General features: G+C 36.5%; 4 protein-coding genes across 4 annotated transcripts; 2 read left to right on the forward strand and 2 right to left on the reverse strand.

Annotated features, from left to right (window-relative positions):
- Nucleotides 1–4,097, reverse strand: LOC118059994 (dolichyl-diphosphooligosaccharide--protein glycosyltransferase subunit 1B). The gene is made up of 8 exons (XM_035073070.2): nucleotides 3,921–4,097; nucleotides 3,760–3,804; nucleotides 2,498–3,129; nucleotides 1,949–2,096; nucleotides 1,597–1,776; nucleotides 1,413–1,481; nucleotides 1,071–1,160; nucleotides 1–438 (listed from the first exon to the last, which is right to left on the reverse strand). The coding sequence occupies exons 1-8, from the start codon at nucleotides 4,041–4,043 to the stop codon at nucleotides 316–318; spliced, it is 1,410 nt and encodes a 469-aa protein (XP_034928961.1). The 5' UTR covers nucleotides 4,044–4,097; the 3' UTR covers nucleotides 1–315.
- Nucleotides 4,098–5,511: 1,414 nt separating this feature from the next.
- Nucleotides 5,512–9,783, forward strand: LOC118059995 (BTB/POZ domain-containing protein At5g03250). The gene is made up of 4 exons (XM_035073071.2): nucleotides 5,512–5,900; nucleotides 6,543–6,612; nucleotides 7,510–8,730; nucleotides 9,052–9,783. Exons 1-4 carry the CDS (start codon nucleotides 5,842–5,844, stop codon nucleotides 9,586–9,588), a joined length of 1,887 nt encoding a protein of 628 aa, XP_034928962.1. The 5' UTR covers nucleotides 5,512–5,841; the 3' UTR covers nucleotides 9,589–9,783.
- Nucleotides 9,784–10,400: 617 nt separating this feature from the next.
- LOC118059998 (uncharacterized) lies at nucleotides 10,401–12,891 on the forward strand. The gene is made up of 3 exons (XM_035073073.2): nucleotides 10,401–10,826; nucleotides 12,055–12,181; nucleotides 12,265–12,891. The coding sequence occupies exons 1-3, from the start codon at nucleotides 10,639–10,641 to the stop codon at nucleotides 12,340–12,342; spliced, it is 393 nt and encodes a 130-aa protein (XP_034928964.1). The 5' UTR covers nucleotides 10,401–10,638; the 3' UTR covers nucleotides 12,343–12,891.
- A 1,173-nt stretch (nucleotides 12,892–14,064) lies between these two features.
- Nucleotides 14,065–19,232, reverse strand: LOC118059996 (E3 ubiquitin-protein ligase WAV3). The gene is made up of 2 exons (XM_035073072.2): nucleotides 18,511–19,232; nucleotides 14,065–16,380 (listed from the first exon to the last, which is right to left on the reverse strand). Exons 1-2 carry the CDS (start codon nucleotides 18,721–18,723, stop codon nucleotides 14,449–14,451), a joined length of 2,145 nt encoding a protein of 714 aa, XP_034928963.1. The 5' UTR covers nucleotides 18,724–19,232; the 3' UTR covers nucleotides 14,065–14,448.
- Nucleotides 19,233–22,141: the final 2,909 nt, after the last annotated feature.

The raw sequence follows: 22,141 nt of genomic DNA on the forward strand, positions 1-22,141 counted from the left end.
TACCTCAAAATTCTTATATTGCACGTATGAAGATAACTACTGATCAATGGACCCCCTCGAAGGGTGGGGTGAAAGTCAACAAGAAAACTTTATAGTTCAGAGCTAATGTCACTGCAGAAAATCTAAAAGTTTTATAAGCGGCGCCAGATGGTCCCTGATGGGCCTCCGATTCTGACCTGCTCAGTTTCTGATGATTAAACGAAAGTAAAGCTGACACCTTCCTCGGCCAAGGATGTCGGAATGAGCATATCAATGTCAAAAACTGGCACATACATCAATAATAAGTTGCATAACCGGGCCTTCCTGGACCATTTGTCACTTGCGGATGGAAACATCAATCTGTAGGTAAGCTACACATGCCATGAAAAACAAGAAAAATACTGATGCCAACATCAGCGGTTCTGCTAGCATGAATATAGGTTTGAAAGTGTAATAAACCTGCAAGAACAAGGCAAATGTTTGTAAACATTGTTAAATAGGGGAATCCAAGGGGAGAATTTTGTATGAGAAAATCAAAATGGAAATAGTGAGTAATGTCGCAGAACATAAGAACATAACCCCGGAGAATCATACAAGTCACAGACATATTACTACTGAAGTCAGCCAAGCATTTTAAATCTCAAAATTTCATACAACCAAAGAGAGCTTCCACAACTCTAAATGAACCACTAACCAATTTCAGCAAAGTATAAAAGTCATTGTAAGTTAAAATATACAGTACAATCCTGCAGATCACAAACTCTTAAATAGTCAAATTCAGAGTCTTATTTTAGCCCGAACATGCAACTTGCCTAGAAAACTAACACGACCTACTGCATTGCAGTGGCACATGGTATTGCAGTAGGGTAGGTGCAGTTAGTATCCAGCATCATAGTCAACAATTCTTATTTTTCAAGCTGAAAATCAACATATGTGAATAAATGAAATTATTGGATCTAGAACTGTCTACATCCAGTCCTAGAAAGGTGACTTAGATTGGAGTTTAATTGCCAATAAGAACCTTGATATTTTGACCCTTCATTTGATACTTAACAAAATCAAAATTGAGATTCAAGGGGATTGCAGATCACCTGGAAAGGAGTAATGTGCTCAGGAACTACATTTTTCTTTTCCAGAACCAGCACGGTCCTCCCAACAACATCAAGGTATGAATATTTGGTCTGCACAAGTTTCCAAAAATATAAACGCAATCAGTGCTGTTATGTTGCAACAAAGCAAAGCACCAAGCTCACTTTTAAAGATTGAATATTTCTTATACAGGGAAAGCTAATCATTCAGATTTTTTAAACTATAAATTTCAAGCAATTTTCTTGTTAATGTTTAGCATATAAAAACAAAATATGTCAACGATACACCTCCAACACACTTGTTAAACTTAAAAGTAATATTTTGGATTGTGCTGGGATTAGTACCTCTAGATGCTGCTCCACAGGAAAAGGAACAGCAGCTGAAGGGTCTTTTGATCCTTCTGGCAGCACAACCTGAAATAAAACATCTTCTGGCATTAGCATGACAAGAATATGACTAAAGCAACAAACAGACAAATGTCAGACAAACAGCATCATTAATGCAAATGATTAATAGAAGCAAACCCACTTTGATGGTCAGCTTGTTCACAACAGTCTGGGCAAGTGGACAACCAAAGCTGAAGTTGAGGTATCGCTTGCCATCAGGAGACTCAAAAAGGAAGTCTTCCAGTGGTAGCCCGTATCCAATAACAAAGGTAGCCTTCCAACCTCCAAATAAAGGATACCGTGGTTCAATTTCAAGTTCTGACTGTTTAGAGAGTGTCGAGTCAGCACATAAGATGATGAAAACTGCAGTCCATAAAAATAACACCAAGTACCACTTTTTTCCCAATTTGCAATATTCCCATCTCTCCTTCTATAAAAATATAACCATAGTTCCATTATGATGCAAGCACATAACTAGAAAATAGGAGCAATACCTTACGGTAATCTGTACGTAAATGTGACGATGAGATGTTTCCGATTTCATCCCGATAATACACAGAGTGCACCCTAGGTGGTAGACTTGCTAGAAGGTGCTTGAATGAAGATGCGCCTTTAAAAGATGGCCTAGATTGATAGTCAACCCTGCCAGAAGGTCTCAGAAGATGAGATTAAAACAGACTAATTACAGAAGATGAAACACAAGAATGAGAAAAAACAGTCATATAAACTATATTGAAACACCTTTAAGCTTAATTATGCACCCACAAACAGATGGATCCATGGGCAGAGGGGAGGAGGAAGGAGGGGGTTATTTCAAGTCAGTCACACAAAACTTAATTAGATCAGAAACAGGCTAGAAAATCCTTAGTTATGCATTGTCTATACAGAATATGTGGCATTTTAACTTTCATTCTAGCCTAAATTCAAAAAAGAAAGAACAGGCGTGCGTGTTTGGGGGGGGGGGGTGTTACAGAAAACTGAATGAATATGAAGTGATAAAAACTAAAAGGAGGAAAAACACGGCATGGAGCAGCAATTCCAACCTTGAAAACACGCCTTTGTGTCTAGCACCAGCATGAACCAACTTGTAATGCTCTGTTATCTGAAGGTTGCCCCAGTGAGATATCTCCACTTCTCTTAAAAGCTCCTCAACAACTGCAAATGGGCTGTTATTCTCAAGATGAACAATTACTGGAGAAAATGAATATGGAGGACGGTCTTCATATGGTCCATACTTCAGTTCTCTGCCAGCAAATTTGGTGGGTTCCACTCTTGTATATGATTCCACTTTTGTACTTGGTGTCTTAATAAAAGTAGTTTGCTGCTTAATATGATATGGTGACAGTATTAATGCACTATCACGGAAATATACCAATTGCGATTCCGATTGGCTTATCTCTGCTGGGAAAGGTTCCAGAGAATGTGTTAATATATAAAGCACTTCCAGAGTGGCAGTTTCACCCAAACTTAATGGATTCAGCAAAGATATACTAAAATATTTAGTTCCATTTGGCGCATCAGGTAGCTCTGTTGGATTTACATCAAGATGAACGTAACTTTTCTTCTTCTTCTTGCCTATAGCTGCTTGTGCTTTGACAAGTGCTAGGTGATCAGCTTGCGAAGGTGGGAATGCCAGAAGGATTTCTGAAGCAGGAGTTGTCCCAACATTTTCAACCTGAATTATATCCATATACATGTCCATAAAAAGAAGAAATTCACAAACAATAAACATACACACACACAAACAATAACACGCTATCTAGAATGCAAATTCCTCTATAAGTGAATATACTAGTCAAAATCCCTACATCCTTTTGAACCGACTGTTGAATCGTTATTCTAGCATACTCAACTCTTTTTATATGATATCAAAGGTAGACAGAAGACAGACCATTTGACCTGGCAGATCTTTCTGAGACATACAAACCGTCACAGTGGCATGCATAGAGTAAAAAAACGAATCAAAGTTTGGAGTCTTTGTCCAAACATGGAATTGTTTACACCTAGCACAACCAGAAATCAAGCCTAAAACACTAGCCTAATTAACATAATTCGAAGCAAACCCTTAACCATCATGTTACAGGGGTATTGAGCCATGTTTTTTTTTTAAAAAAAAAAAAAAAAACAAAATTGAATTTTGAGCTAGATTATAGAAATTCTGCCAATGAAAGACTGCAAATTTCAACAATCAATAATATATTTAAACCCCCCGCAGTTAAAACTTTTCGCAAATGCTTGATAATCCCATTTGTTTGATTATAAGAAAAACTAAGAATCAACCAAAGTAATGATGATAGGGGCATACCTTTAAAGTTAAGAAGACCTTAACGATATGTGAACTCAAGTCAATCTGCACCAATTATCACACAAACAAACAACAAATCATGAAACCATATCATCTTCTTTTGTTTCACAGGATCAAATCAGTTTTTATTTCTGAAATTGAGCAAAGAGAGGTGCTCTTACTCTACGTTCGGCGTTAAGGATTTGGATCTGGTTATTTGAGGAGGAAACGGCAAGAGCGAGAGATGTGAAGATCAAGAGAGCTAGAATGATTCCCGCTGCTTTCATGGCTGTTGACCTAGCCATCTCTTGGGAACTGCCAAGTCCTCTGCTCTATGTATTCTCTCTACAAGGACTCGGGGGGAGTGACAGTGACGAGACATAAATGGAGGTGGAGGAGATGGATTTGGGCTTTTTGGACAGACATGTTGGGACCTTTGCCATTGTTATTTGAGCAGGGATGGTAATTTGGCCCAGGGAGAATACTGGGCTGAACCCATCCGAAAAAAATCCCTAATTTTGCCTCTAGAGTATTTAATAGTATCTTATAATTTAATATTTTTCTTAAATAAAATTTTGTTGAAATTATTAAGTATAAAAATGAAAATCACTCTGTGTAATTTTTTTTTTAATTTGAGGTGAAAAAATGGAAATGAAATGTTAGAAAAGTAAGATTAAAAGTTCTTTTTGTTTTTGCATTTTAAAAGTGTTTTTTAAAAAAAATTAAATTTTTTTTATTTGATTCAAATTAATATATATTTTTTTATTTTTTTATATCATTTTGATGCAATGATGTCAAAAATAATTTTTAAAAAATAAAAAAAAATATTATTTTAATACATTTCAAAGTAAAAAGTACTTTAAAAAATAACCACAATCACATTTCTGATCAGACTCGAACGTATTAAAGGTTAAATATCTAAAGTGCTAGTTGAAAATTGAAAAAAATATAAAAAATAATAATAAGAGAATGGAGGAAAATTACTAACTTTATTTGTTTTCTTCTCATTCTTTTTTCAAATTGAAGAGGTTGGGAAAGGGGTCCATATGAAGAATTTTTACCTCTTTTTTCTCCTTTACAAACAAAAGAGAAGGAGTTGGAATTTGTTTCTTCTTCTTATTTTCCACACTTTCAAACATTGCTACTTCAAATGTTCTTCAAGTTAGGTGATGGATAATGAGTAATTTTAAATATAATAAGGGAAATAAATAGTGTAGATTTAAAAACAGGAGTGCCTTTTTTTATTTTATCACAAACAAAAGTTATTAGGTTACGAATTAGTTCTTATATTTTTCAAATTAATATGGTTCCTTCTTAAATAAATATATTTTATTTTTTTTAAATAAAATTGATTTTTTTTTTCAAAATAATTTTAGATTTTGACCTAATAAATCAAGTTAAATCATATTAAATCTAAAATTTTAAAAAATTAACTTGAATTAGTCGAGTCTGTAATGATTTAGAAATAAAATTTAATAATAGTATGTTTGGTAATATAGTTTAATATATTTTCCAAACTGATTTTTTATTAAATAATATAAAAAATATTTTTTATAATTATAATGCAATAACATTAAAATATAAAATATTATTTTAATATATTCTAAATAATGCTAAATTGCATCAACAAACAAATTAAATGTCTCTAGAACAATTAAATTGGCGATAATTCCAAGAATGAATACTAACAACCAACGCAAACGAAGCATATATTAACAAGTACAAAATGTTTGCACTACTAACGTAAGAAAAAAAGTAAGTGCTTAGAAAGATTATCGAAACAAACACTGCCTGTTTTTTGTAACAGCAGCAAGCGATTCTGCTCCTGGATTTTCCCCTCTGGACTCGGGACTCTTTATTTTCTTTAAATTTTTCTTTATTTTTTTTCTCTATTACCCGAAAAGCTGCAAACTTTATCAAAAAGGATCCGAACCAGCTTTTATGTTTCACTCATATCTCTTTCTATCACTATCAGAATTCAGAAATCAACATTTCCATTGCTTTTCCTCGTTAAAAGATCATTTTATTTGATACTTACATCGCAAAAGATTGTTTCGTTGACAACTTCTTTCAGTGTTTTTGTTGCAGTAGCTTAAGCTACACATGGCTTGCATGAAGCTGGGATCAAAATCAGAAGTGTTTCATCTTGATGGCCATACCTGGTCTGTCACGCTTCCCTTTATACTTATGTTCATATGCGTGTGTGTGGATGAATGTAACGTATTTGATTATAAAAAGTGCTAGAGGGTTTTGTCAAAGTTGGAAATCGTATAATGGGTTTTTTTTGTTTTTTGTTTTTTGTTTTTTGTTTTTATGCTGAGATGGGTTTTTGGGTTGATTATGATAGTGCTAGAGGGTAATTATGTGCGGTTGTTGTGTGTTTGTGGCCTATCGTGCTTAAGAAATGCGTGTTTAAAGATGATTACTTGCAAAGATCACTGGCATTATATAGGGGTACTGATGTAGCCAATGTAATGAAAACTGAGTGTAGATGAATGAGTGGGGTCTTTCCCCATCTTAGTTCTGGGGTGAAAAATTCAAATGATAAGTGTAACAATAGGTGCAAATCTGTTGAGTCAGTTCTACTACTGTTTGCAGTCAATTGGATTTACTTCCACTTGCTTTTGGATTGGATTATATAAAGGTTTTTCAGGCACTGTATCATTCATTGATGCTACTTTTTTTCACGTGTAACCTCACTTGATAACTAATTGGGCGTGCTTCTATTTGAAGTAGTGTTCGTTTTTTAGATAGAGATTTCCAACTGCATTTCAAATAAATCAGATGTGCTTAATTTGGTGCAGGCTTTGCTCAACGGGGCTTCAAAGTGATGTCATTATTGAAATTGGGGACACGTATTTCCATCTCCACAAGGTGTGTTTACATGGCCAAACCTTACTTTTGTTCATCACTAGATTACTAAAATTTGTGGTGTGTTATATAGACACCGCACTCTGAAGTGACAGTCGAAGGATGCTCCTTTAAGAGCAACATTAAGCTTGGACGTGCATGTCTCATACCTTATGTGTGAATTTTGCAAATAGAATAGAAATTAACTAGAATGGCCGGCATGCTCATCTTGTAACACTGAGTTATTCTTTCGTTGACTATTTAATAAAACAGACAATACTTGAAGTTTTTTAAGGGAAATCATGTTATTTGGATAGAGGAAAATGTATGCTTGATGATTGCACTATTGGTTCTTCCTAGTAATTAGGGAAAACTTTAGCTGGCATTAATTTTTAGTTATCTCTAATCATCACAGGTTAGCTAAAGGATATCATAACTGGCATTTAATCTTGACAGTCTTCTCTTACCCCATTTCATCAGTTGTGTTCCGAGCTTGGAAGATATTGCTTCCATGTGTTAAATTAGCTCATCTCACCTCAAAATATTGAGGATATCGTGGATCAAAAGGAGATTTAGCAATGAGACTTTCTTTTGTACCTTTTATCTTTGTAGTTTATGAAAATTTTAAAGAATGAAGTTAGTACAATGGAAATAAATTTTGGAAGCAATTATCTCTACCCTGTTATTATTTCTTAGAATGTTTCCCCTTTTCCTCTCATTCTCAGATATAATGATACTCGTGTCTTACACATTGGCCTTGTTTTGCTCTACCATTCATTGGGGAAGAACAAAAGGCTTCCCCTTCTGCTAGCTAATTAGAACTGTGGTAGACACCATATCTTATAGTGTTCACTTTTATGATTTTATTTATTCACCATTAAGCTGAATTTTTTTTCTTTCGTCCTCTTTTCTTTCCTCCAGTTTCCATTGCTCTCTAGAAGTGAAGCGCTAGCATATCTTATTGGAGATCATTCTAGCGAGAATGAAAAAAAGTGTGTTCTACAACTTCATGATGTACCTGGTGGAGCAAAAACCTTCTTGCTCATTGCCAAATTCTGTTATGGTGTAAAAATGGAACTCACTACATCGAACGTAGTCAGTCTCAGATGTGCTGCTGAGTATTTTGGGATGAGCGAAGATTATGGGGAGGAAAACCTCATCGCACAAACAGAAAATTTTCTCAATGAAGTATCTGGCGGCTGGACAGACTCCCTTAAAGCTCTTGAAACCTGTGAAAAAGTTCTAGCACAAGCTGAAGAGCTTCATATTGTTTCGAGATGCATAAATTCCCTGGCAATGAAAGCTTCTGCAGATCCAAGCTTGTTCAGTTGGCCCATGCAAGGAGGCAGCGACATGAGGAACCCAGGTGGCACTGTCTTCTGGAATGGAATACGCACTTCATCAGCCAAGCCGCATCCTGTGGGCGAGGATTGGTGGTACGAGGATGTTTCCTTGCTTAGACTACCTCTGTACAAAAGGCTAATTCTGGCAGTTCGTTCAAATGATATGAAGCCTGAGAGGGTTGCGGGGGCACTAATGTACTATGCAAAGAGGCATCTGCCTTTGCTGGGCAGGGAATCAAGCATTGAGAGTGGAAACTTTGCTGCGCCTAGATCAACAATTTCTGGTATTTCTGAAGCAGATCAAAGGAATCTTCTTGAAGAATTAGTGGGATTGTTACCTGATCAAAAAGGTGTTACTCCAAGCAATTTCCTGCTTAGACTTTTGCGAACTGCCACGATGATACATGCCAGTCCATCATGTCGAGGGAACTTGGAGAAACGGGTTGGAGCCCAGTTGGACCAAGCATCTCTTCAAGACCTTCTGATACCAAATACAGGCTACTCAGTGGAAACCCTTTATGATATTGACTGTGTTCAGCGAATTCTCGATCATTTCATGCTGGTGGATCATGATAATCCTACATCAAATTACATAGTAGATGAGGAGCAAATGATGGAAGGTTCTCATTTCCCAACTCCAATAACAACAGTGGCAAATCTGATCGATAGTTATCTAGCAGAGGTGGCACCTGATGTTAATCTGAAGCTAGCAAAGTTTCATTCCCTTGCTGCTGCTGTCCCTGAATACGCCAGGTCATTAGATGATGGAATTTACCGAGCAATAGACATATATCTCAAGGTAAAGGCGATAACTTTCAAATGGTTCTTTACTTGTATTCCTTGTCAAAGTTCATCATTAATTCTGATGATATAGTTCAATCTTAGGGAGGAGGATCATAAAGGTTTTTTAAGCCCGTTAAAAATAGGTTTATCACATTGTTTAAAATGGAGCCCTATTTTGTTGAAAGTTGCACCTTATGCTCGCCATGCTTCTCCTTCTCTTTTCAATTTTTGGCTAGCCTATGTTAATGGAATTCTTTTCCTACAAAGCTATTTCCTTGTGCCTTAGATCTGTGCTTTTGTTATTTCTGTGGTCACTAAAACTTTCCTTTTAATGCAGGCGCATCCATGGCTAACGGATTCTGAACGGGAACAGCTTTGCAGGCTCATGAACTGTCAGAAGTTTTCATTGGAAGCCAGCACTCACGCAACCCAGAATGAGAGGCTACCTCTTAGAGTCATTGTCCAAGTTGTATTCTTTGAACAACTACGGCTTCGCACCTCTGTTTCTGGCTTGTTTTATGTCTCCGAAAACCTTGATAATTCACAAAATCCAAGTGGGAATCTTGCTCTTGCCAGAAATGATTTGCACACTGAAGCAGGAGCCAAACATGGCCGCATTGTGGTTGATGACATGAAAAAGCGAGTTTCTGAGCTCGAGAAAGAGTGCTTGAGCATGAAACAAGAGATTGAGAAGATGGGGAAAACAAAGTTGGGGAGTTGGAACAACTTGTTCGGAAAGTTTGGTTTTAGCCAATCAAAGTCAAAACCTGGGGATCCCAAAGCATCAAAACCAACCGATACCAAAGAATCACCTACATCCTCAGCACCACTCGTGAATGGAGGAGAACATCACAATAACGAATCAGTAGAATGAACCTTTTGATCTCCCAAGGAAAAGAAAAAGAAAAAAACATTTCCTTTCTTGAGTTCAGCGTAAGCTATCTAGTTAGAGGCTGGTTAAGCTTATCACGTGACTGTCTGTATTTACGAATTAGCTAGTCGGGACTCGCCAAATTTTTTTTAATTTGTAATTAATTTATTAATAGTAGATTATCAAATTTTAATATAAAGGTGCTTTATTCATTGTATTGTAGGATTGTATTCAAGGTGACATGAAGGGGCATGTTTGGGAGCTCGAAAAAGAGTGTCTGAGCATGAAAAAAAGAGATTGAGAAGCTAAGGAAGACGAAACAAAGTTGGACCATCTTGGCCAGGCAGTTTGTTCTGGTTGATCAAAGCCAAAATCTAGGATACCAAAGCATTAAATTAAACCCAAAAATTCCAAAGTATCACCTTGCCAGTTTCACTCATGAATGCAACAGAACATCACAATCCTGAATCAGTAGAAAGAAAGCGAACGCTCGAGCACTTCTTCTGAAAGCTATATAGGAAAGGAAAGCTAATTCGCTGCAAATCCATGCAAACCATAACTACAGCTCACTAGTGGCTTGTATGAGGGATGCCATTGTTTTTCTGATGTCTTTCAAGTTTAATCGCAAGATTAATCCAACTATCAAGTATAAACAACTAAAATTTTTTTCAATCAAAAACCATAAAATCTATCCCAATTTTAAATTGATTTTAGCCCACTTCTGCTCCTCTTTGTTAAATTGTTTCGATTTTAAAAAATTTACAACTTTGTTCCATATTCTTCTTCTTCCAAGAAAATATTTGTAGACCTGACAACTAGGGAGCCAGCCCAACAAACAAGAGAATCTAGTTAATATTTGTCAGCCCGCAGGCAATAGCTTAACCAAAGCCCAAGACATTTAAATCACCAAACACTTAAAAGACTATTCGAATCAAGCAGCAAAGATCTCCCAAAACAGAACCCTAGAAAATCGAAATCCAAAACGAAAATCAAAACCAAAAAACCAGGGAGCAATCCCGTGATGCGTGTAGCTTTTAATGATTAAGAGGAAAAATGTCAACCATTGAGACCAATATGAGCCTGCCCCGTAAAACCACTAACGCAGCTAGAAAGATTGAGACGTCATTTGCATCATCGTTCAAAAGATGGGGTAGAGGCCATCCTTTTGTCAGATACGGTCTCCCCATGATTTCTCTCACTGTTTTTGGGAGTATAGGACTTGCTCATCTCTTGCAAGGCAGGTCTGTGCTTTTCTTTTTCTCAATTTACGAAAACGTTCGTAGCTTTATAAATTTTAGGATGAAAGATGGGGCCTTTGTAATATTGTAAGATTATAAGTATTCATGTGAGAACAGTTTCTATTGTGAAAAACCCACTTCGTAGTTTTTGTGTTTATATCAGGTTGGTGTTGAATTTAGGCTGATAATGTTAGCTTCTGTTTTTGAAGCTTTTGTAACTTTATGAATCATGCTAGCTTGTGTTTGCGTGCTGTTAAATTTTTCATTTACTTTTGTAACTTTATGAATTGTGCTAGCTTTAGTTTGGCTTATTTGAGTAATTAAAAAAGGTGAGTGACCTAATTTTAAGGTTACTTTCAAGCTCATGTTTGCAAATAGTTGCAGACAGAAGTTGCAGTTGGTTGATAGTTTGTGTAGTTCTTGTATGATATGCAATAAACTGAAAGCCTGTTGGCACCCATTTTTGGGTTTTTGGTCTGGTTTCTTTTCTGGTGGAGACTGGGTTTCTTGGTTTTGGAATTTTCATGACTGAAATATCATTCATGGAGGATATTACATGTTGAATGATTATTTTCTCTTGGTAGAGATCTACTGGTTGTCAAAAAGTCTTGCTTTAGGAGAAGTTGGGAGCTTCTCAGTTTGGAACATGTGAATGTTGTTTGAATTTTTTTTTAATTTTATGACACCACCTTTATCTTTCTATTCTTTTAATGTATCATATGAGAAGATCTACCCATATTGGTTGTGCAGATTTCTTATATGGTACCATTGAAACCCTACTCATTTTGGTCATCCAGATTTCTTATGTGGCACCATTGAAATCTGAATGTGAGGTGAAATGGTCAGTTAGATCCTTTGGCTATACTGGAAGATATTGGCCAAGATTGTTGGATGATTTTGAGCAGTTTAATCTTTGACTTAATCTTTTCACTCCAGTAGGATCAGAATGTGTTATTTGATCATATAATCCAAATAATTGCAAAATGGCCGTGGTTTTTCTCGGGCACGGCTTTCTTCATACGATGCACGTGACAGATGTTGCCCAGATGATCTGTATATATGCTTTTGTGATCATGATTTCAGTTATTGGTCTTGGCCCATACTTGATTCATGATATATGAAATAATGCCTGTTTAAAACACTGTTTTGGTGCCTAAAAACTCACTATTAGCTTCAGGTTTTCATTTCATTTCATAATCTTCTACTAAGGTGGTGGGATTCTGTAGTTCAGGAAGGATATTGCTAAGGTGAAAGATGATCGAGAATGGGAGATTATTGAGACACAAGGAGCACTATCTAGATCTGGACCACCAGGATCATACAATCCTAAAAAGATGTCATTGGAAGAGGAGTTAAAGGTAATTGCAGTTCTGATAGCACAACTTAAATTAATAAAACCATGGACATTTCTATAACTTACTTGCTTTTCTGTGTTTTACAGGCATTGCAAAAGAAAGTGGACATAACCAACTTTGAGTACAAAAAAATTCCTAGGCCAAACGAAGGCAAATCAGGCTAGTCCTGCTAGTTTGAGCTTGTTGCATGTGTCACTAAATTGCACTTTAGCTGGAAAGTTCATGGGATTTTGTTTTATTTGTGTAGCAGTAGTGTTTTCTAGTTTTACGAGTGAAACACTTCCATATGCCCCTGTTGTTCAGCAATAAATAGTGAATAGATGTGATACAAGCATCCAGTTTTGCCTGAATAAGTTCAATGCTCATATTTGATTATTTTGTATCCCAAAAGACCCCAATGAGTCAAAGACAACCAATGAACACTATCCAATTCATAAGAGGAAAACTAGCACTGGATCATACAACAAATCTCTCTCTTGTACATTTGTCGACCATACTTAAAATGAAGAATCGGTCTGAGAGGATGATAATTGTTTATTTAAACTCGTACGTGCATATGACATATTCAAGCCGTCACACTGCCGGTGGGGGTTCAGGTGGAAACAGACCTGGACAGCAACTTGTAAATAGACCACAGCAGCACAGAAACCAGATCCTGGATGTTTCAGAAATTGAAAAAAAAAAAAAAGAACAGTAAAATTACCCAAAAGAATCGCAAGACCTGATATTTATTTTGAATGTTATATAGGCAAGGAAAAAGAAATGTTCATTACCATGACAACAGTCGTCTAGAAGGTCCAGGAGGCATGCCTGCTGCTGGTGGTGGTGCTTCTCGCGGTGGAGGTGGATCCATCTTTCTTTGTAGTGATCGGAGGGGAATTAAAGTAGTTCTGGAATAGATGGGTGTTCGAGAGGTTTTGAACTAACAGGTGAGAGTTTTTGTTTTACGGTACTACGTGGGAGCATGGTTAGAGTAATTTGGTACAACTCCCGTTCTTAACACTTGCATCCATCTACCATTCAAACGCTGTTGTATCACGTCAAACTCACTTGTATTTCTCTTTTATGTATCAGTATCTGTACATTTGAATTTTGATGAGTGGTCCCTAATCTCTTTTTTACAACTTGTGTGAACTAACACGGACTCTTGAATATCTAATTACAAGGGTGGGTCTATGCTAGTGTTCTGGGTATAGACACAATACCTGTCTCCGTCTGGAAAATCGGATTTGAATACAAAAGCAGATCCGTTGGTCTAGCTGGGCATAAGCCAAAGTACCAACTTCCTTATTATATATTAACTTGATGGAAATTTCAAGAATCTTGTGCTAAGGCTTAGCGCAAGCATCAGAAAAAGGCACTCAACTATTACGGTACAACGTGAAGCTGCGGCTTAAGAGGCCAGGATTCGAGGGAGTTCGAATCACATAAGGGGGCTCCATCCTTTTGGAGTGAAGTGTCCACTATGGATAAAAAATCGGGCATCATTTCTGACGAAATTCCATTTATTCTGCCCTGATGTTTCTCCATTATTTGAGTTATGACTGATTGGACGCTGTGTTTCTCTGTTACTCGGCAGTCTGCCATGCCATTTTTTTCACTCTCCACATTCCTCCGATGACAGTTAGCATTTACAGTCTCAGGAAATACAAATTAACCATCTCATTGTCCAGGAGAAACGTAACCCACCACAGGCATTGCAATAAGTTAATAACTATGGCACAAAGATCCATTTCATTATCTAACTTAACATGTAAGATGTTCTCTTCTTTCCCTTCTGCTGTGCTTGATATAAATGACATAAAAGATTGACCTCATGCAGGCCCCATACATGCATATTATGCATGTGCATGCACGAGAGAGGGGGAGTAAATTGGAAAAAGCGATTAACACTCTGAAAAGAATTGAGAGCAGGTAAACTATATTAGGCGAAAACTTCACCCCAACCATCTCCAAAATTACAAACTTATACCCAGTTATCCCAGAGAAAGTACCGTTGCTCCTTATGTACATCACCCCCATCAACACAAATAAGAGAGCAAAAGTTGTAAAACCTACCTAGTGTTCCTTTTCTCTTTCCTCTCAAATATACCCCCCCACGCTTTTCCCCAGTTTTTATTCATTTACACGTGACATCAGCAAAATCACAGTACAAAAAACTCTTCTTATCTCTCCAATTTTATCCCCTTAACCCCAAATAATATGTGAAAACAAAAAGGGAAGGCACTGAAAAAGGCTACTTGAAGACAATGCCCGCAATGGTCCTAAAATCACCTTGGCTTTGGTTGTGATCCAAATGACCATGATGGTTGAACAAGCCTCTGAGTTGATGGACTGCCCAGGAATGTAGCCTGAGATCGAGCGAGCATCTCTGTCATTGATGGGGTTTGATAAGATTGAACTAGACTTGAACCATCAGTGGAGTCTCCTCTCACAGTTGCTCTTTGCCATGAGTGCGAGCTTAGGCCTGATAGAATATAGGCTCTCCCAGATGCCTCATATACATGTCTGCTTGCCATCCTTTCTTGCATCTCCTTGAGCTCAGCATCTAGTGCAATACACAATCGATCATGGAACTTAGCTGACACCGTTTCTGACAATAATATTCGACAGTTTTCAAGGATAGAAGCTGCACCAGCTAGATCTCCTCGTTCAGCTGTGGTTCTTGCCCGTGACATTGCTTCAGCTGCTTGGAACCTGTTGCGTTGCCTATCCACTTCAATTGACACTATTGCTTCTCCAGATATTTCAGGTCTTTCAAGTTTAATTTCTTCACTTTCTAATGTTGCCATTTCTTTAGTTAAAGGATCCCTGTATGCACATCTCACCTTTAGCAGTGATGTTTGATTCCTGGAAGGCTCTGCTGGAACATTGACCGAAACCAGGAAAGCTCTCTCTTCATCAGCATATAAATCTCCAACATCGATAAACCCAGAGCGGGCATCAACCATCACACGACTAGGGTAACTTCCTGCTTTCAATGAGCCAAGGTGGACACTAGGGTGCATACACTCAACTCCCACTTGCAACTCCTGCACAACGACACTTAGAAGACCCCCAATGCACTGTGCAAATGCATCCTGGATCACAGCTTCAGTCTCAATAAAAGAGAAGGTGCCTCCAGAAATTTCAGAAATGGAATGCATTGATGAAGCATCATGGTCAGCACCAAAGCCAAAAGCATGCACTGGAATCTGGAATCCAGCATTGTCACCACCATGAATCGACAAAGGGAGTAGCAGCTGGTAGTTTGGTCGAGGTTGGTTACCACTATTACCACTGACAGTATATGTATCCTGGCCATCAGATAGCAGTATAATACTTGCCACAGGATTCTTTTCCCTTCGGTCTTCCATAACCTTGGCTCCCTTTCTCAGACCTTCAGCAATGTTGGTCCCACCATTGGCAACCAAAGAGTTAACTGCTTGAAGTGCATGCTGCCGACCTGTGTCAGACATTCTACGAAGGGGAAAGAGGCGGCGAGCAGTAGAAGAAAAGGCAATAACCGAGAGCCTGTCATTGGAACCAAGGTTCTGAATAACAAACCCCATTGCTCGTTTTAGCAATGCCAGCTTTGTACCTGCCATGCTACCACTGATGTCAAGCACTGTGACTAAATCAACAGGAGCACGTGGAGTTTGAGATAGTTGAGGCAAGCTAGCCTGATTTCCTCTGGGGTTTAATCTTGCAACTGTTGCAGCAGCTTTGATATGGACCAAGACAGTGAAGTTATCGTAAGAATTAGAACATGATGCAGCTGACACTTCTGGGTATGTTTTGATCTCAACTGTTTTAGCAGGATTGTGGACTGCATCATTTTTATTGCCAGAGCTTCTCTCAGAGGATGCGGGTTGGAGATCTAAGGATTCATCATCATCAAACACACTAGGTTCAGGAGCCTGCAGCAATGACACATGTCGCCGATTAAGATCTCGACGTGGTGGCGGAGGTAATCGGTGGACCATAGTCATCAAAGCATCAGTTTGAGGCCAACCCGCTGATGCTCTCCCAGGCAGTGGATCCAAAGTTGGTGCCTGAAAGGGGATTTCTTTCCATTTTGCTCTGCAAACTGGACAAAGTTGGTTGCCATGTTTCACATTTGAAGAAATGCAGTGGAAATGGAAGGAATGTGAGCACTCTGCAGTAAAAATAGCATGTCCATCACCTTGTTTCATCTTGGCCAGGCATATCGAGCAGGTTTGCTGAAATTGAAAATAAAGAAGCCAAAGAGGACAAGTGTCAGAAGAAAATTTGGAAAAAATAATTCTCGCAACATCCATGACAGTAGTCGCAGCATGTTATAGCAAACCAGCAACCTCTTAAATAAATCTGGGAAATGAATATATAATAGATCTACAGAAATCAGAAGAAAAGTTACTGGTTGCATTAAGCAATCTGATAAGTCTCAATATTGGTATGACAACATTAACTTAGTAGAAGTTGCTGTATCACAGGACCAGTTAAGGATAGTGAAGGACTGATCTGGAAGCATGTTAAGATGAATCTCCTAGAGCTCGTGCTTCTAATAGTGAGTGGCTGCATATGTCAGTCCAGTTTAAAGAAACTGCAAATGAGAAACTACTTCTGACATCTAGTACTCAAGAAAACAGACTTTTAACATGAAAAAAGGCACATGAGTACATTTTCTTATTTTTTTCTTGTGGTTATAAGTGCACAATATCAGCATAAATTACAGATATCAGATTGTTTTATGTCAACTTTATCATCACAAATTGCATAACAATCTATTGCTAGCATATCACTGTAATCCCTGGGCAATCTTCCTGTTTTTATGCCCCTCCGTCTGCTTTCAATAAAAGATGAATGCGAGGATATTTCATGTTGATTGGGTAGAACTACTCACAACTGATTACAATTGTAGGTGTGATTAGCTTTAGGGCCTTGGGCCAGTCCAGAAAAAAAGTATTATCAAAAAGGGAGGAAGGAAAGTAGCAAGAAATCAACATTAAGGTTAAAGAAAGTCAATGTTAGGTATCCGACATATGGGACACACTGGGAAATGTAGAGTTAAAATACGAGAGTGCCTTTTGAAGATTATCATGCAACTATACAGTGGATACAGATGAACCAGAGCTTTCAACAATGCTAAATCCAAATCCACATCCATGAAAGGAAGCGAATTGTTAAGTTGCTTTATGATGATTCTTTTCCTGTCTTTTCTTTTGCTCTCTGATGAAGTTTCACACCTAGAAAGCTTGCAACCAAATACTCGAAATAGTTCAGGTCACCAAGCAAGCTGCTTTTCTCGTCTCCAAGGGAACGAGGAAAAGGAAAGATGAAGTCTATAGTGTTCCTTTTACTATTAAGCCAGTTGGTAATGGTTCAGAAAGGGACTCATGCAGTAACCCCACAAGGTCAAAGAAAGGAAAACAACATGACATCAGCTTCACAGCGCAATAATTTCAAGTACTGGTCAAAAACTGCCAAAACTACTGATTTAAGATCAGACCAAGTAGAGATATATTATTAAATTTTACAGTCCTTATTTTTCTGCATACAGATGATACGCAGACAAGATCTTCAAACAAATCCACGGATAGACGCAGAATATATCTATATGTTCATTTTAGAAATAGAATATAGAGCCAAAACAAGACGCAAAGATACAAGCTCGTGCAAATTCATTAGAAGCAGGAAAAACAACAATAAATACCATGATTAATGGTACAAAATCTCTAAAATGCAAATAAAACAAAGATGCTGGAAAATACTTATAAATGCCTAAACTGTTTCAGCTGTCCATGTCATGAGAAAAATACAAAGGAAATAAATGCTTATAAAAATCCAGTGCCCCTATTTTGAAGGTGACAACGATGTATAATGAAAATCTAGGAAACTAGATTCCTTATCTATGCTACACTTTAGTAAGGGAAAACCTTCATTCAATTAATAGTAGTACACCTACTTGGCTTATTAGAACTAGTTGAGCTGAGGTTTTAAGGATCAGTTAAAAAAAAAAAAAAAAACAGTAGGAGATACATAAACCTTTCTTTCTCCTTTCTCAAGAATTAAAGACTAAACAGGTAATTATAAGATCCATCACCCATAATCACTTGAAAGTCACAACTCACAAGCTCTGGCAACAACATAAACCTTAATAGAACATGGCAAAAACTATCTACACTAAGAACTACCCTAAAACACAGACTAGAATATAGCAAATACTATACACAAAACTTCTTTTTCACCACAATCTCAACTAAGAACTACCCAAACCCATGAAGAAACAAGAAAGAAAACACTATAATGCTCAATCCTTTGCAAATAAAAACAAGACAATACATGAGAAAAAAGAAAAAAAGCAAACAAACCTTGGATGATTTGCTTCCACTCTTGGCCAACCTTAACCCATGCGAAGATGGTGTCGGTGTCATTGGCCTAGAATCCCAATTTTTTGGTGAAAGCAAAGCAGCATCAGAAAATCTTTCACTTGAAGGTGCTGCTGAGTCATCTAGAGTTCTAGGTACATAAACACAAAGATTTAAACCCAAAGCCAGCTTTGCTTTTCTCCATTTACTTCCCATTTTTACTTCAATAATCTTTCTTAGCTAACCAAAGCAAGAACACACACCCAAGAAAAAATACAGATCTCAAAGTGAAAGCCTTTGAAACTCCAAGATGCTTCCTTTTTGTGTTTTCTTTCTTGGAATGATAGAGAAAAGTGATGGGTTTTCAACAAAAGTAGAATGGAACACAGAAACCAAGACCGAAAGAGAGAGAGATTAGTGGAGGGAGGTCTTGTTTTTGTTTTGTGGTGTTATATATTCTAGAGAGAAAATTTTGGGTTTTGCAAGGCTAATAAAATGTCAAAGGAAGTGACTGATTCTCAGACACAGAATGAGAAATGGGTGGCTTAAGAGTAGTCCAAGCCCTCTCGTGCTGTTCTTCTTGGCCGCCATTGAAGAGGGAGTTAGAGAGAGAGAGACAAGTAGGCCTTCAGAGAGATTTAAGGATTTTGAGTTTTGACCTTTGCTGTCGATGTGTTGAGATTTTGAGAGTAGCAAATGGAGGCATAAATAACTATTTTTTTATTAAAAAAAACACTAAAGCACGTTTGGGTTGAATAGAGAGAAAGCTTGATGGCTGCTTTATGCTATCATCAATCATGCAGCTCTTGGCTATCGGATTACTCATCTCCTCCATTTTCTTTTTCTTTCTTACTTTTTCATCATCTTTTACAGCTCAGTCTAGGTGGTAATTACTACACTTCTACAAAGTAAAATTACCATCCAAAACTATCAGTGAAAGAAATCATGATGATACGTTTTGAGAATGATTTCAGCCTACAAAGTTTAATTTTCTTGAATAAAATTAGAAAAAAATCTATTTTAATTGATTATATTGTTTTTACACATAAAAGGGTTGATTGGAGCAATGTGTTTTTTTTTTTTTTTAATCATTTGGTTCGTATGCGAGTCCATCTCTTAGGTTTGCGATGCCCATACATTTGACTATGCATTTTTAACCCTTGGGAAACTTGCAATTACTTCCTGACAAATCTCTTTTCGAGGACAGATGTTTTCGGACTATTCCTTCCCCCCCATGTTAAAACCACACAAAATAAAGTAAACTCTACTTTTAAAATTGGTCAGCACCCTATGAAGGCTAACTGTTTAAGAGTATTTTTTTAATTCAAAAGATTTAAAATAATATATTTTTTAATTGTTTTCTTTACATCATACCTTTAAAATTATTAAAAATATATAAATTTAATATTTTTTATAATAAAAAAACAATTTAAAAAAAAACTTTACAAAATATAAGTTGTTGAGTGTTGCGAGTTGAAATCATAGTTTTCAGACCCGGACTGGTTCAAAACTCGGGTTCCAGGTTTTTGACCGGGTTACCGAGTTATCCAGGTCAAATTTTAAAAAAATAAATTAAAATGATATTATTTTAGTAAAAAAATAAAAATCAACGGGTTGTAACAGGGTTTTTGACTGGATCTCGCCAGATCAACTGGGTCATAGTTGGTTTTTTCTTTTTTTATTTTTTTTTAACTCATCCCGATTCTAGTCCCAAGATGACCGAATCCCGAATCAACTTATCAAGTCAGGCGATTTTCAAAACTATATCTGAGATTTCCTCAAAGCATTAAAACGAGTTTTGGTTAGCCCAACTTACAGGTTTTGCCTATATATATATATATATATATATATATATATATATATATATATATATATATATTCGTCCAATTTTTTTTTTGTAAGAAATCCATAAAAAGACTTGACGATGAACTATAGAAATCATAATTCTGGAAGCTCGAGCTGCGGTCTTCCTTCAAAAGATGAACTCGTCAAGCTCTATCACCATGCCTAGTTTTCAAACTAAAACTATCATGAGCTTCGGGGATCAAGCCAAACCCCCTTACCTGTATTTTTTTTTTTTTTAAATTGAGATAAAAAAATATTAAAATTATTATTTTTATTATTATTTTTTAATGAATCTAATAAGTTGATAATTTTTTTTAAATAAAAAAAACATTATGTGTGTGTGTGTATAAAAGTAATAAACATAAAATAAATGGGCGTTTCTGAGGTAATGTTAGTGCTTGGTTGTCAAATCTCTGAGTCTCTCCATAATTCTCCAAGTCAAGTGAGAAGTCTTAAAATAATCAATTTTTTTCCTGAGTGGATCTCCGCCATAATCCTCTTTCAAGAGACCCTCCTCCTCCTCCATCACCACGACATTCATTCATGACTCCATTTCTATGGCCTGGCCTCGCTCTGGCCAAGCCACCATTATGAAGAATCATTGCTGGGCGTGAGTCAAATGGTGGGGATTTTTTTATAATGATGTTATTTTTTGTTTTTATTTTTATTTTTTAATTTTCCCACATGAAATGATAAGTATACCACACGTGCACATCATCACAGTTTAGTCGTTTTGTGGTTCCCATGTCATCAGGGAGGGGGTTGACAATATTGATACATCTTCTTTCACATTAGTTTGAAGGGATGCTCCCTCTTTTACCCTTGATTTCTTTCTACCAAGCATTCTCATCTTCTAATCTCGTATGTCTTTCTGATCAAATTATAAATAATAAAATAACATTGAAAATTCTCATGCATTTCGTGGAGACGCATCAAATTTTACTTTAATTTATTTGCATTCCATGTTGTTTTTTATGATATAAAATTACTTTAATTCCAATATTTTCAATTTCCTCTTGATGTCCTTTTTTTTTGTTATATTTAACAGAAAAATATGTATTGAAAATTATACTCTTAAAACTTAATGCCAAGTTAATTTAAGATAAGGTTTGTGTTGTATACATAGAAAGTTTATCTATTTTTTTTAAAAAATAAAAATGATATTATTTTAATAAAAAAATATTTAACAAGCTTTTGATCAATCGCAGGTTAATCTAGGTTTTTTGATCAAATATGGCTATGTAAATTTTTTTATCTATTTTTTTTTAATTCAAACTAGTCGAAATCAAGATTCATCCAGTTGAAATGGTGATTTTTTGTTGTTGTTGTGAAAGCTTATTATATATGGTAACTTACACATTTGGAATCTCTTAGACAGGCATGCCTTGCTTGGAAGAGAATATATAAATCTACTATATATTCAACAAGAAAATTAATAAGATACTTTAATTAATTAATGAGATATTTTATATATACCAACACATTTGGCATTCAAATTCGGTGCTTTGAGTTAGATCGCTAGATAGTGTATTTGAATCCATAATTCAAATGATCGATGCGGCCGGAAATTAAAAATTCAATTCATTTGAATTCTTCAATATGGACCGGTTAGAATACTATGGAAAAGGTCTTGAAAATCTAGAAGTTCAATTCCAAGCTGATCTTGTATACGTTTCGGGTTCGTTGGGAATCCAAGTCAGCCAGCGTATTGAATTGGAATATGTATATACATTGCTTCATTTAATTCAAAGATTTAGCACAAAAGTTAATTAAGAAGAAACTAGACGTC

This window comes from Populus alba, chromosome 10, assembly GCF_005239225.2.
Source record: "Populus alba chromosome 10, ASM523922v2, whole genome shotgun sequence".
Classification (NCBI taxonomy): Eukaryota; Viridiplantae; Streptophyta; class Magnoliopsida; order Malpighiales; family Salicaceae; genus Populus; species Populus alba.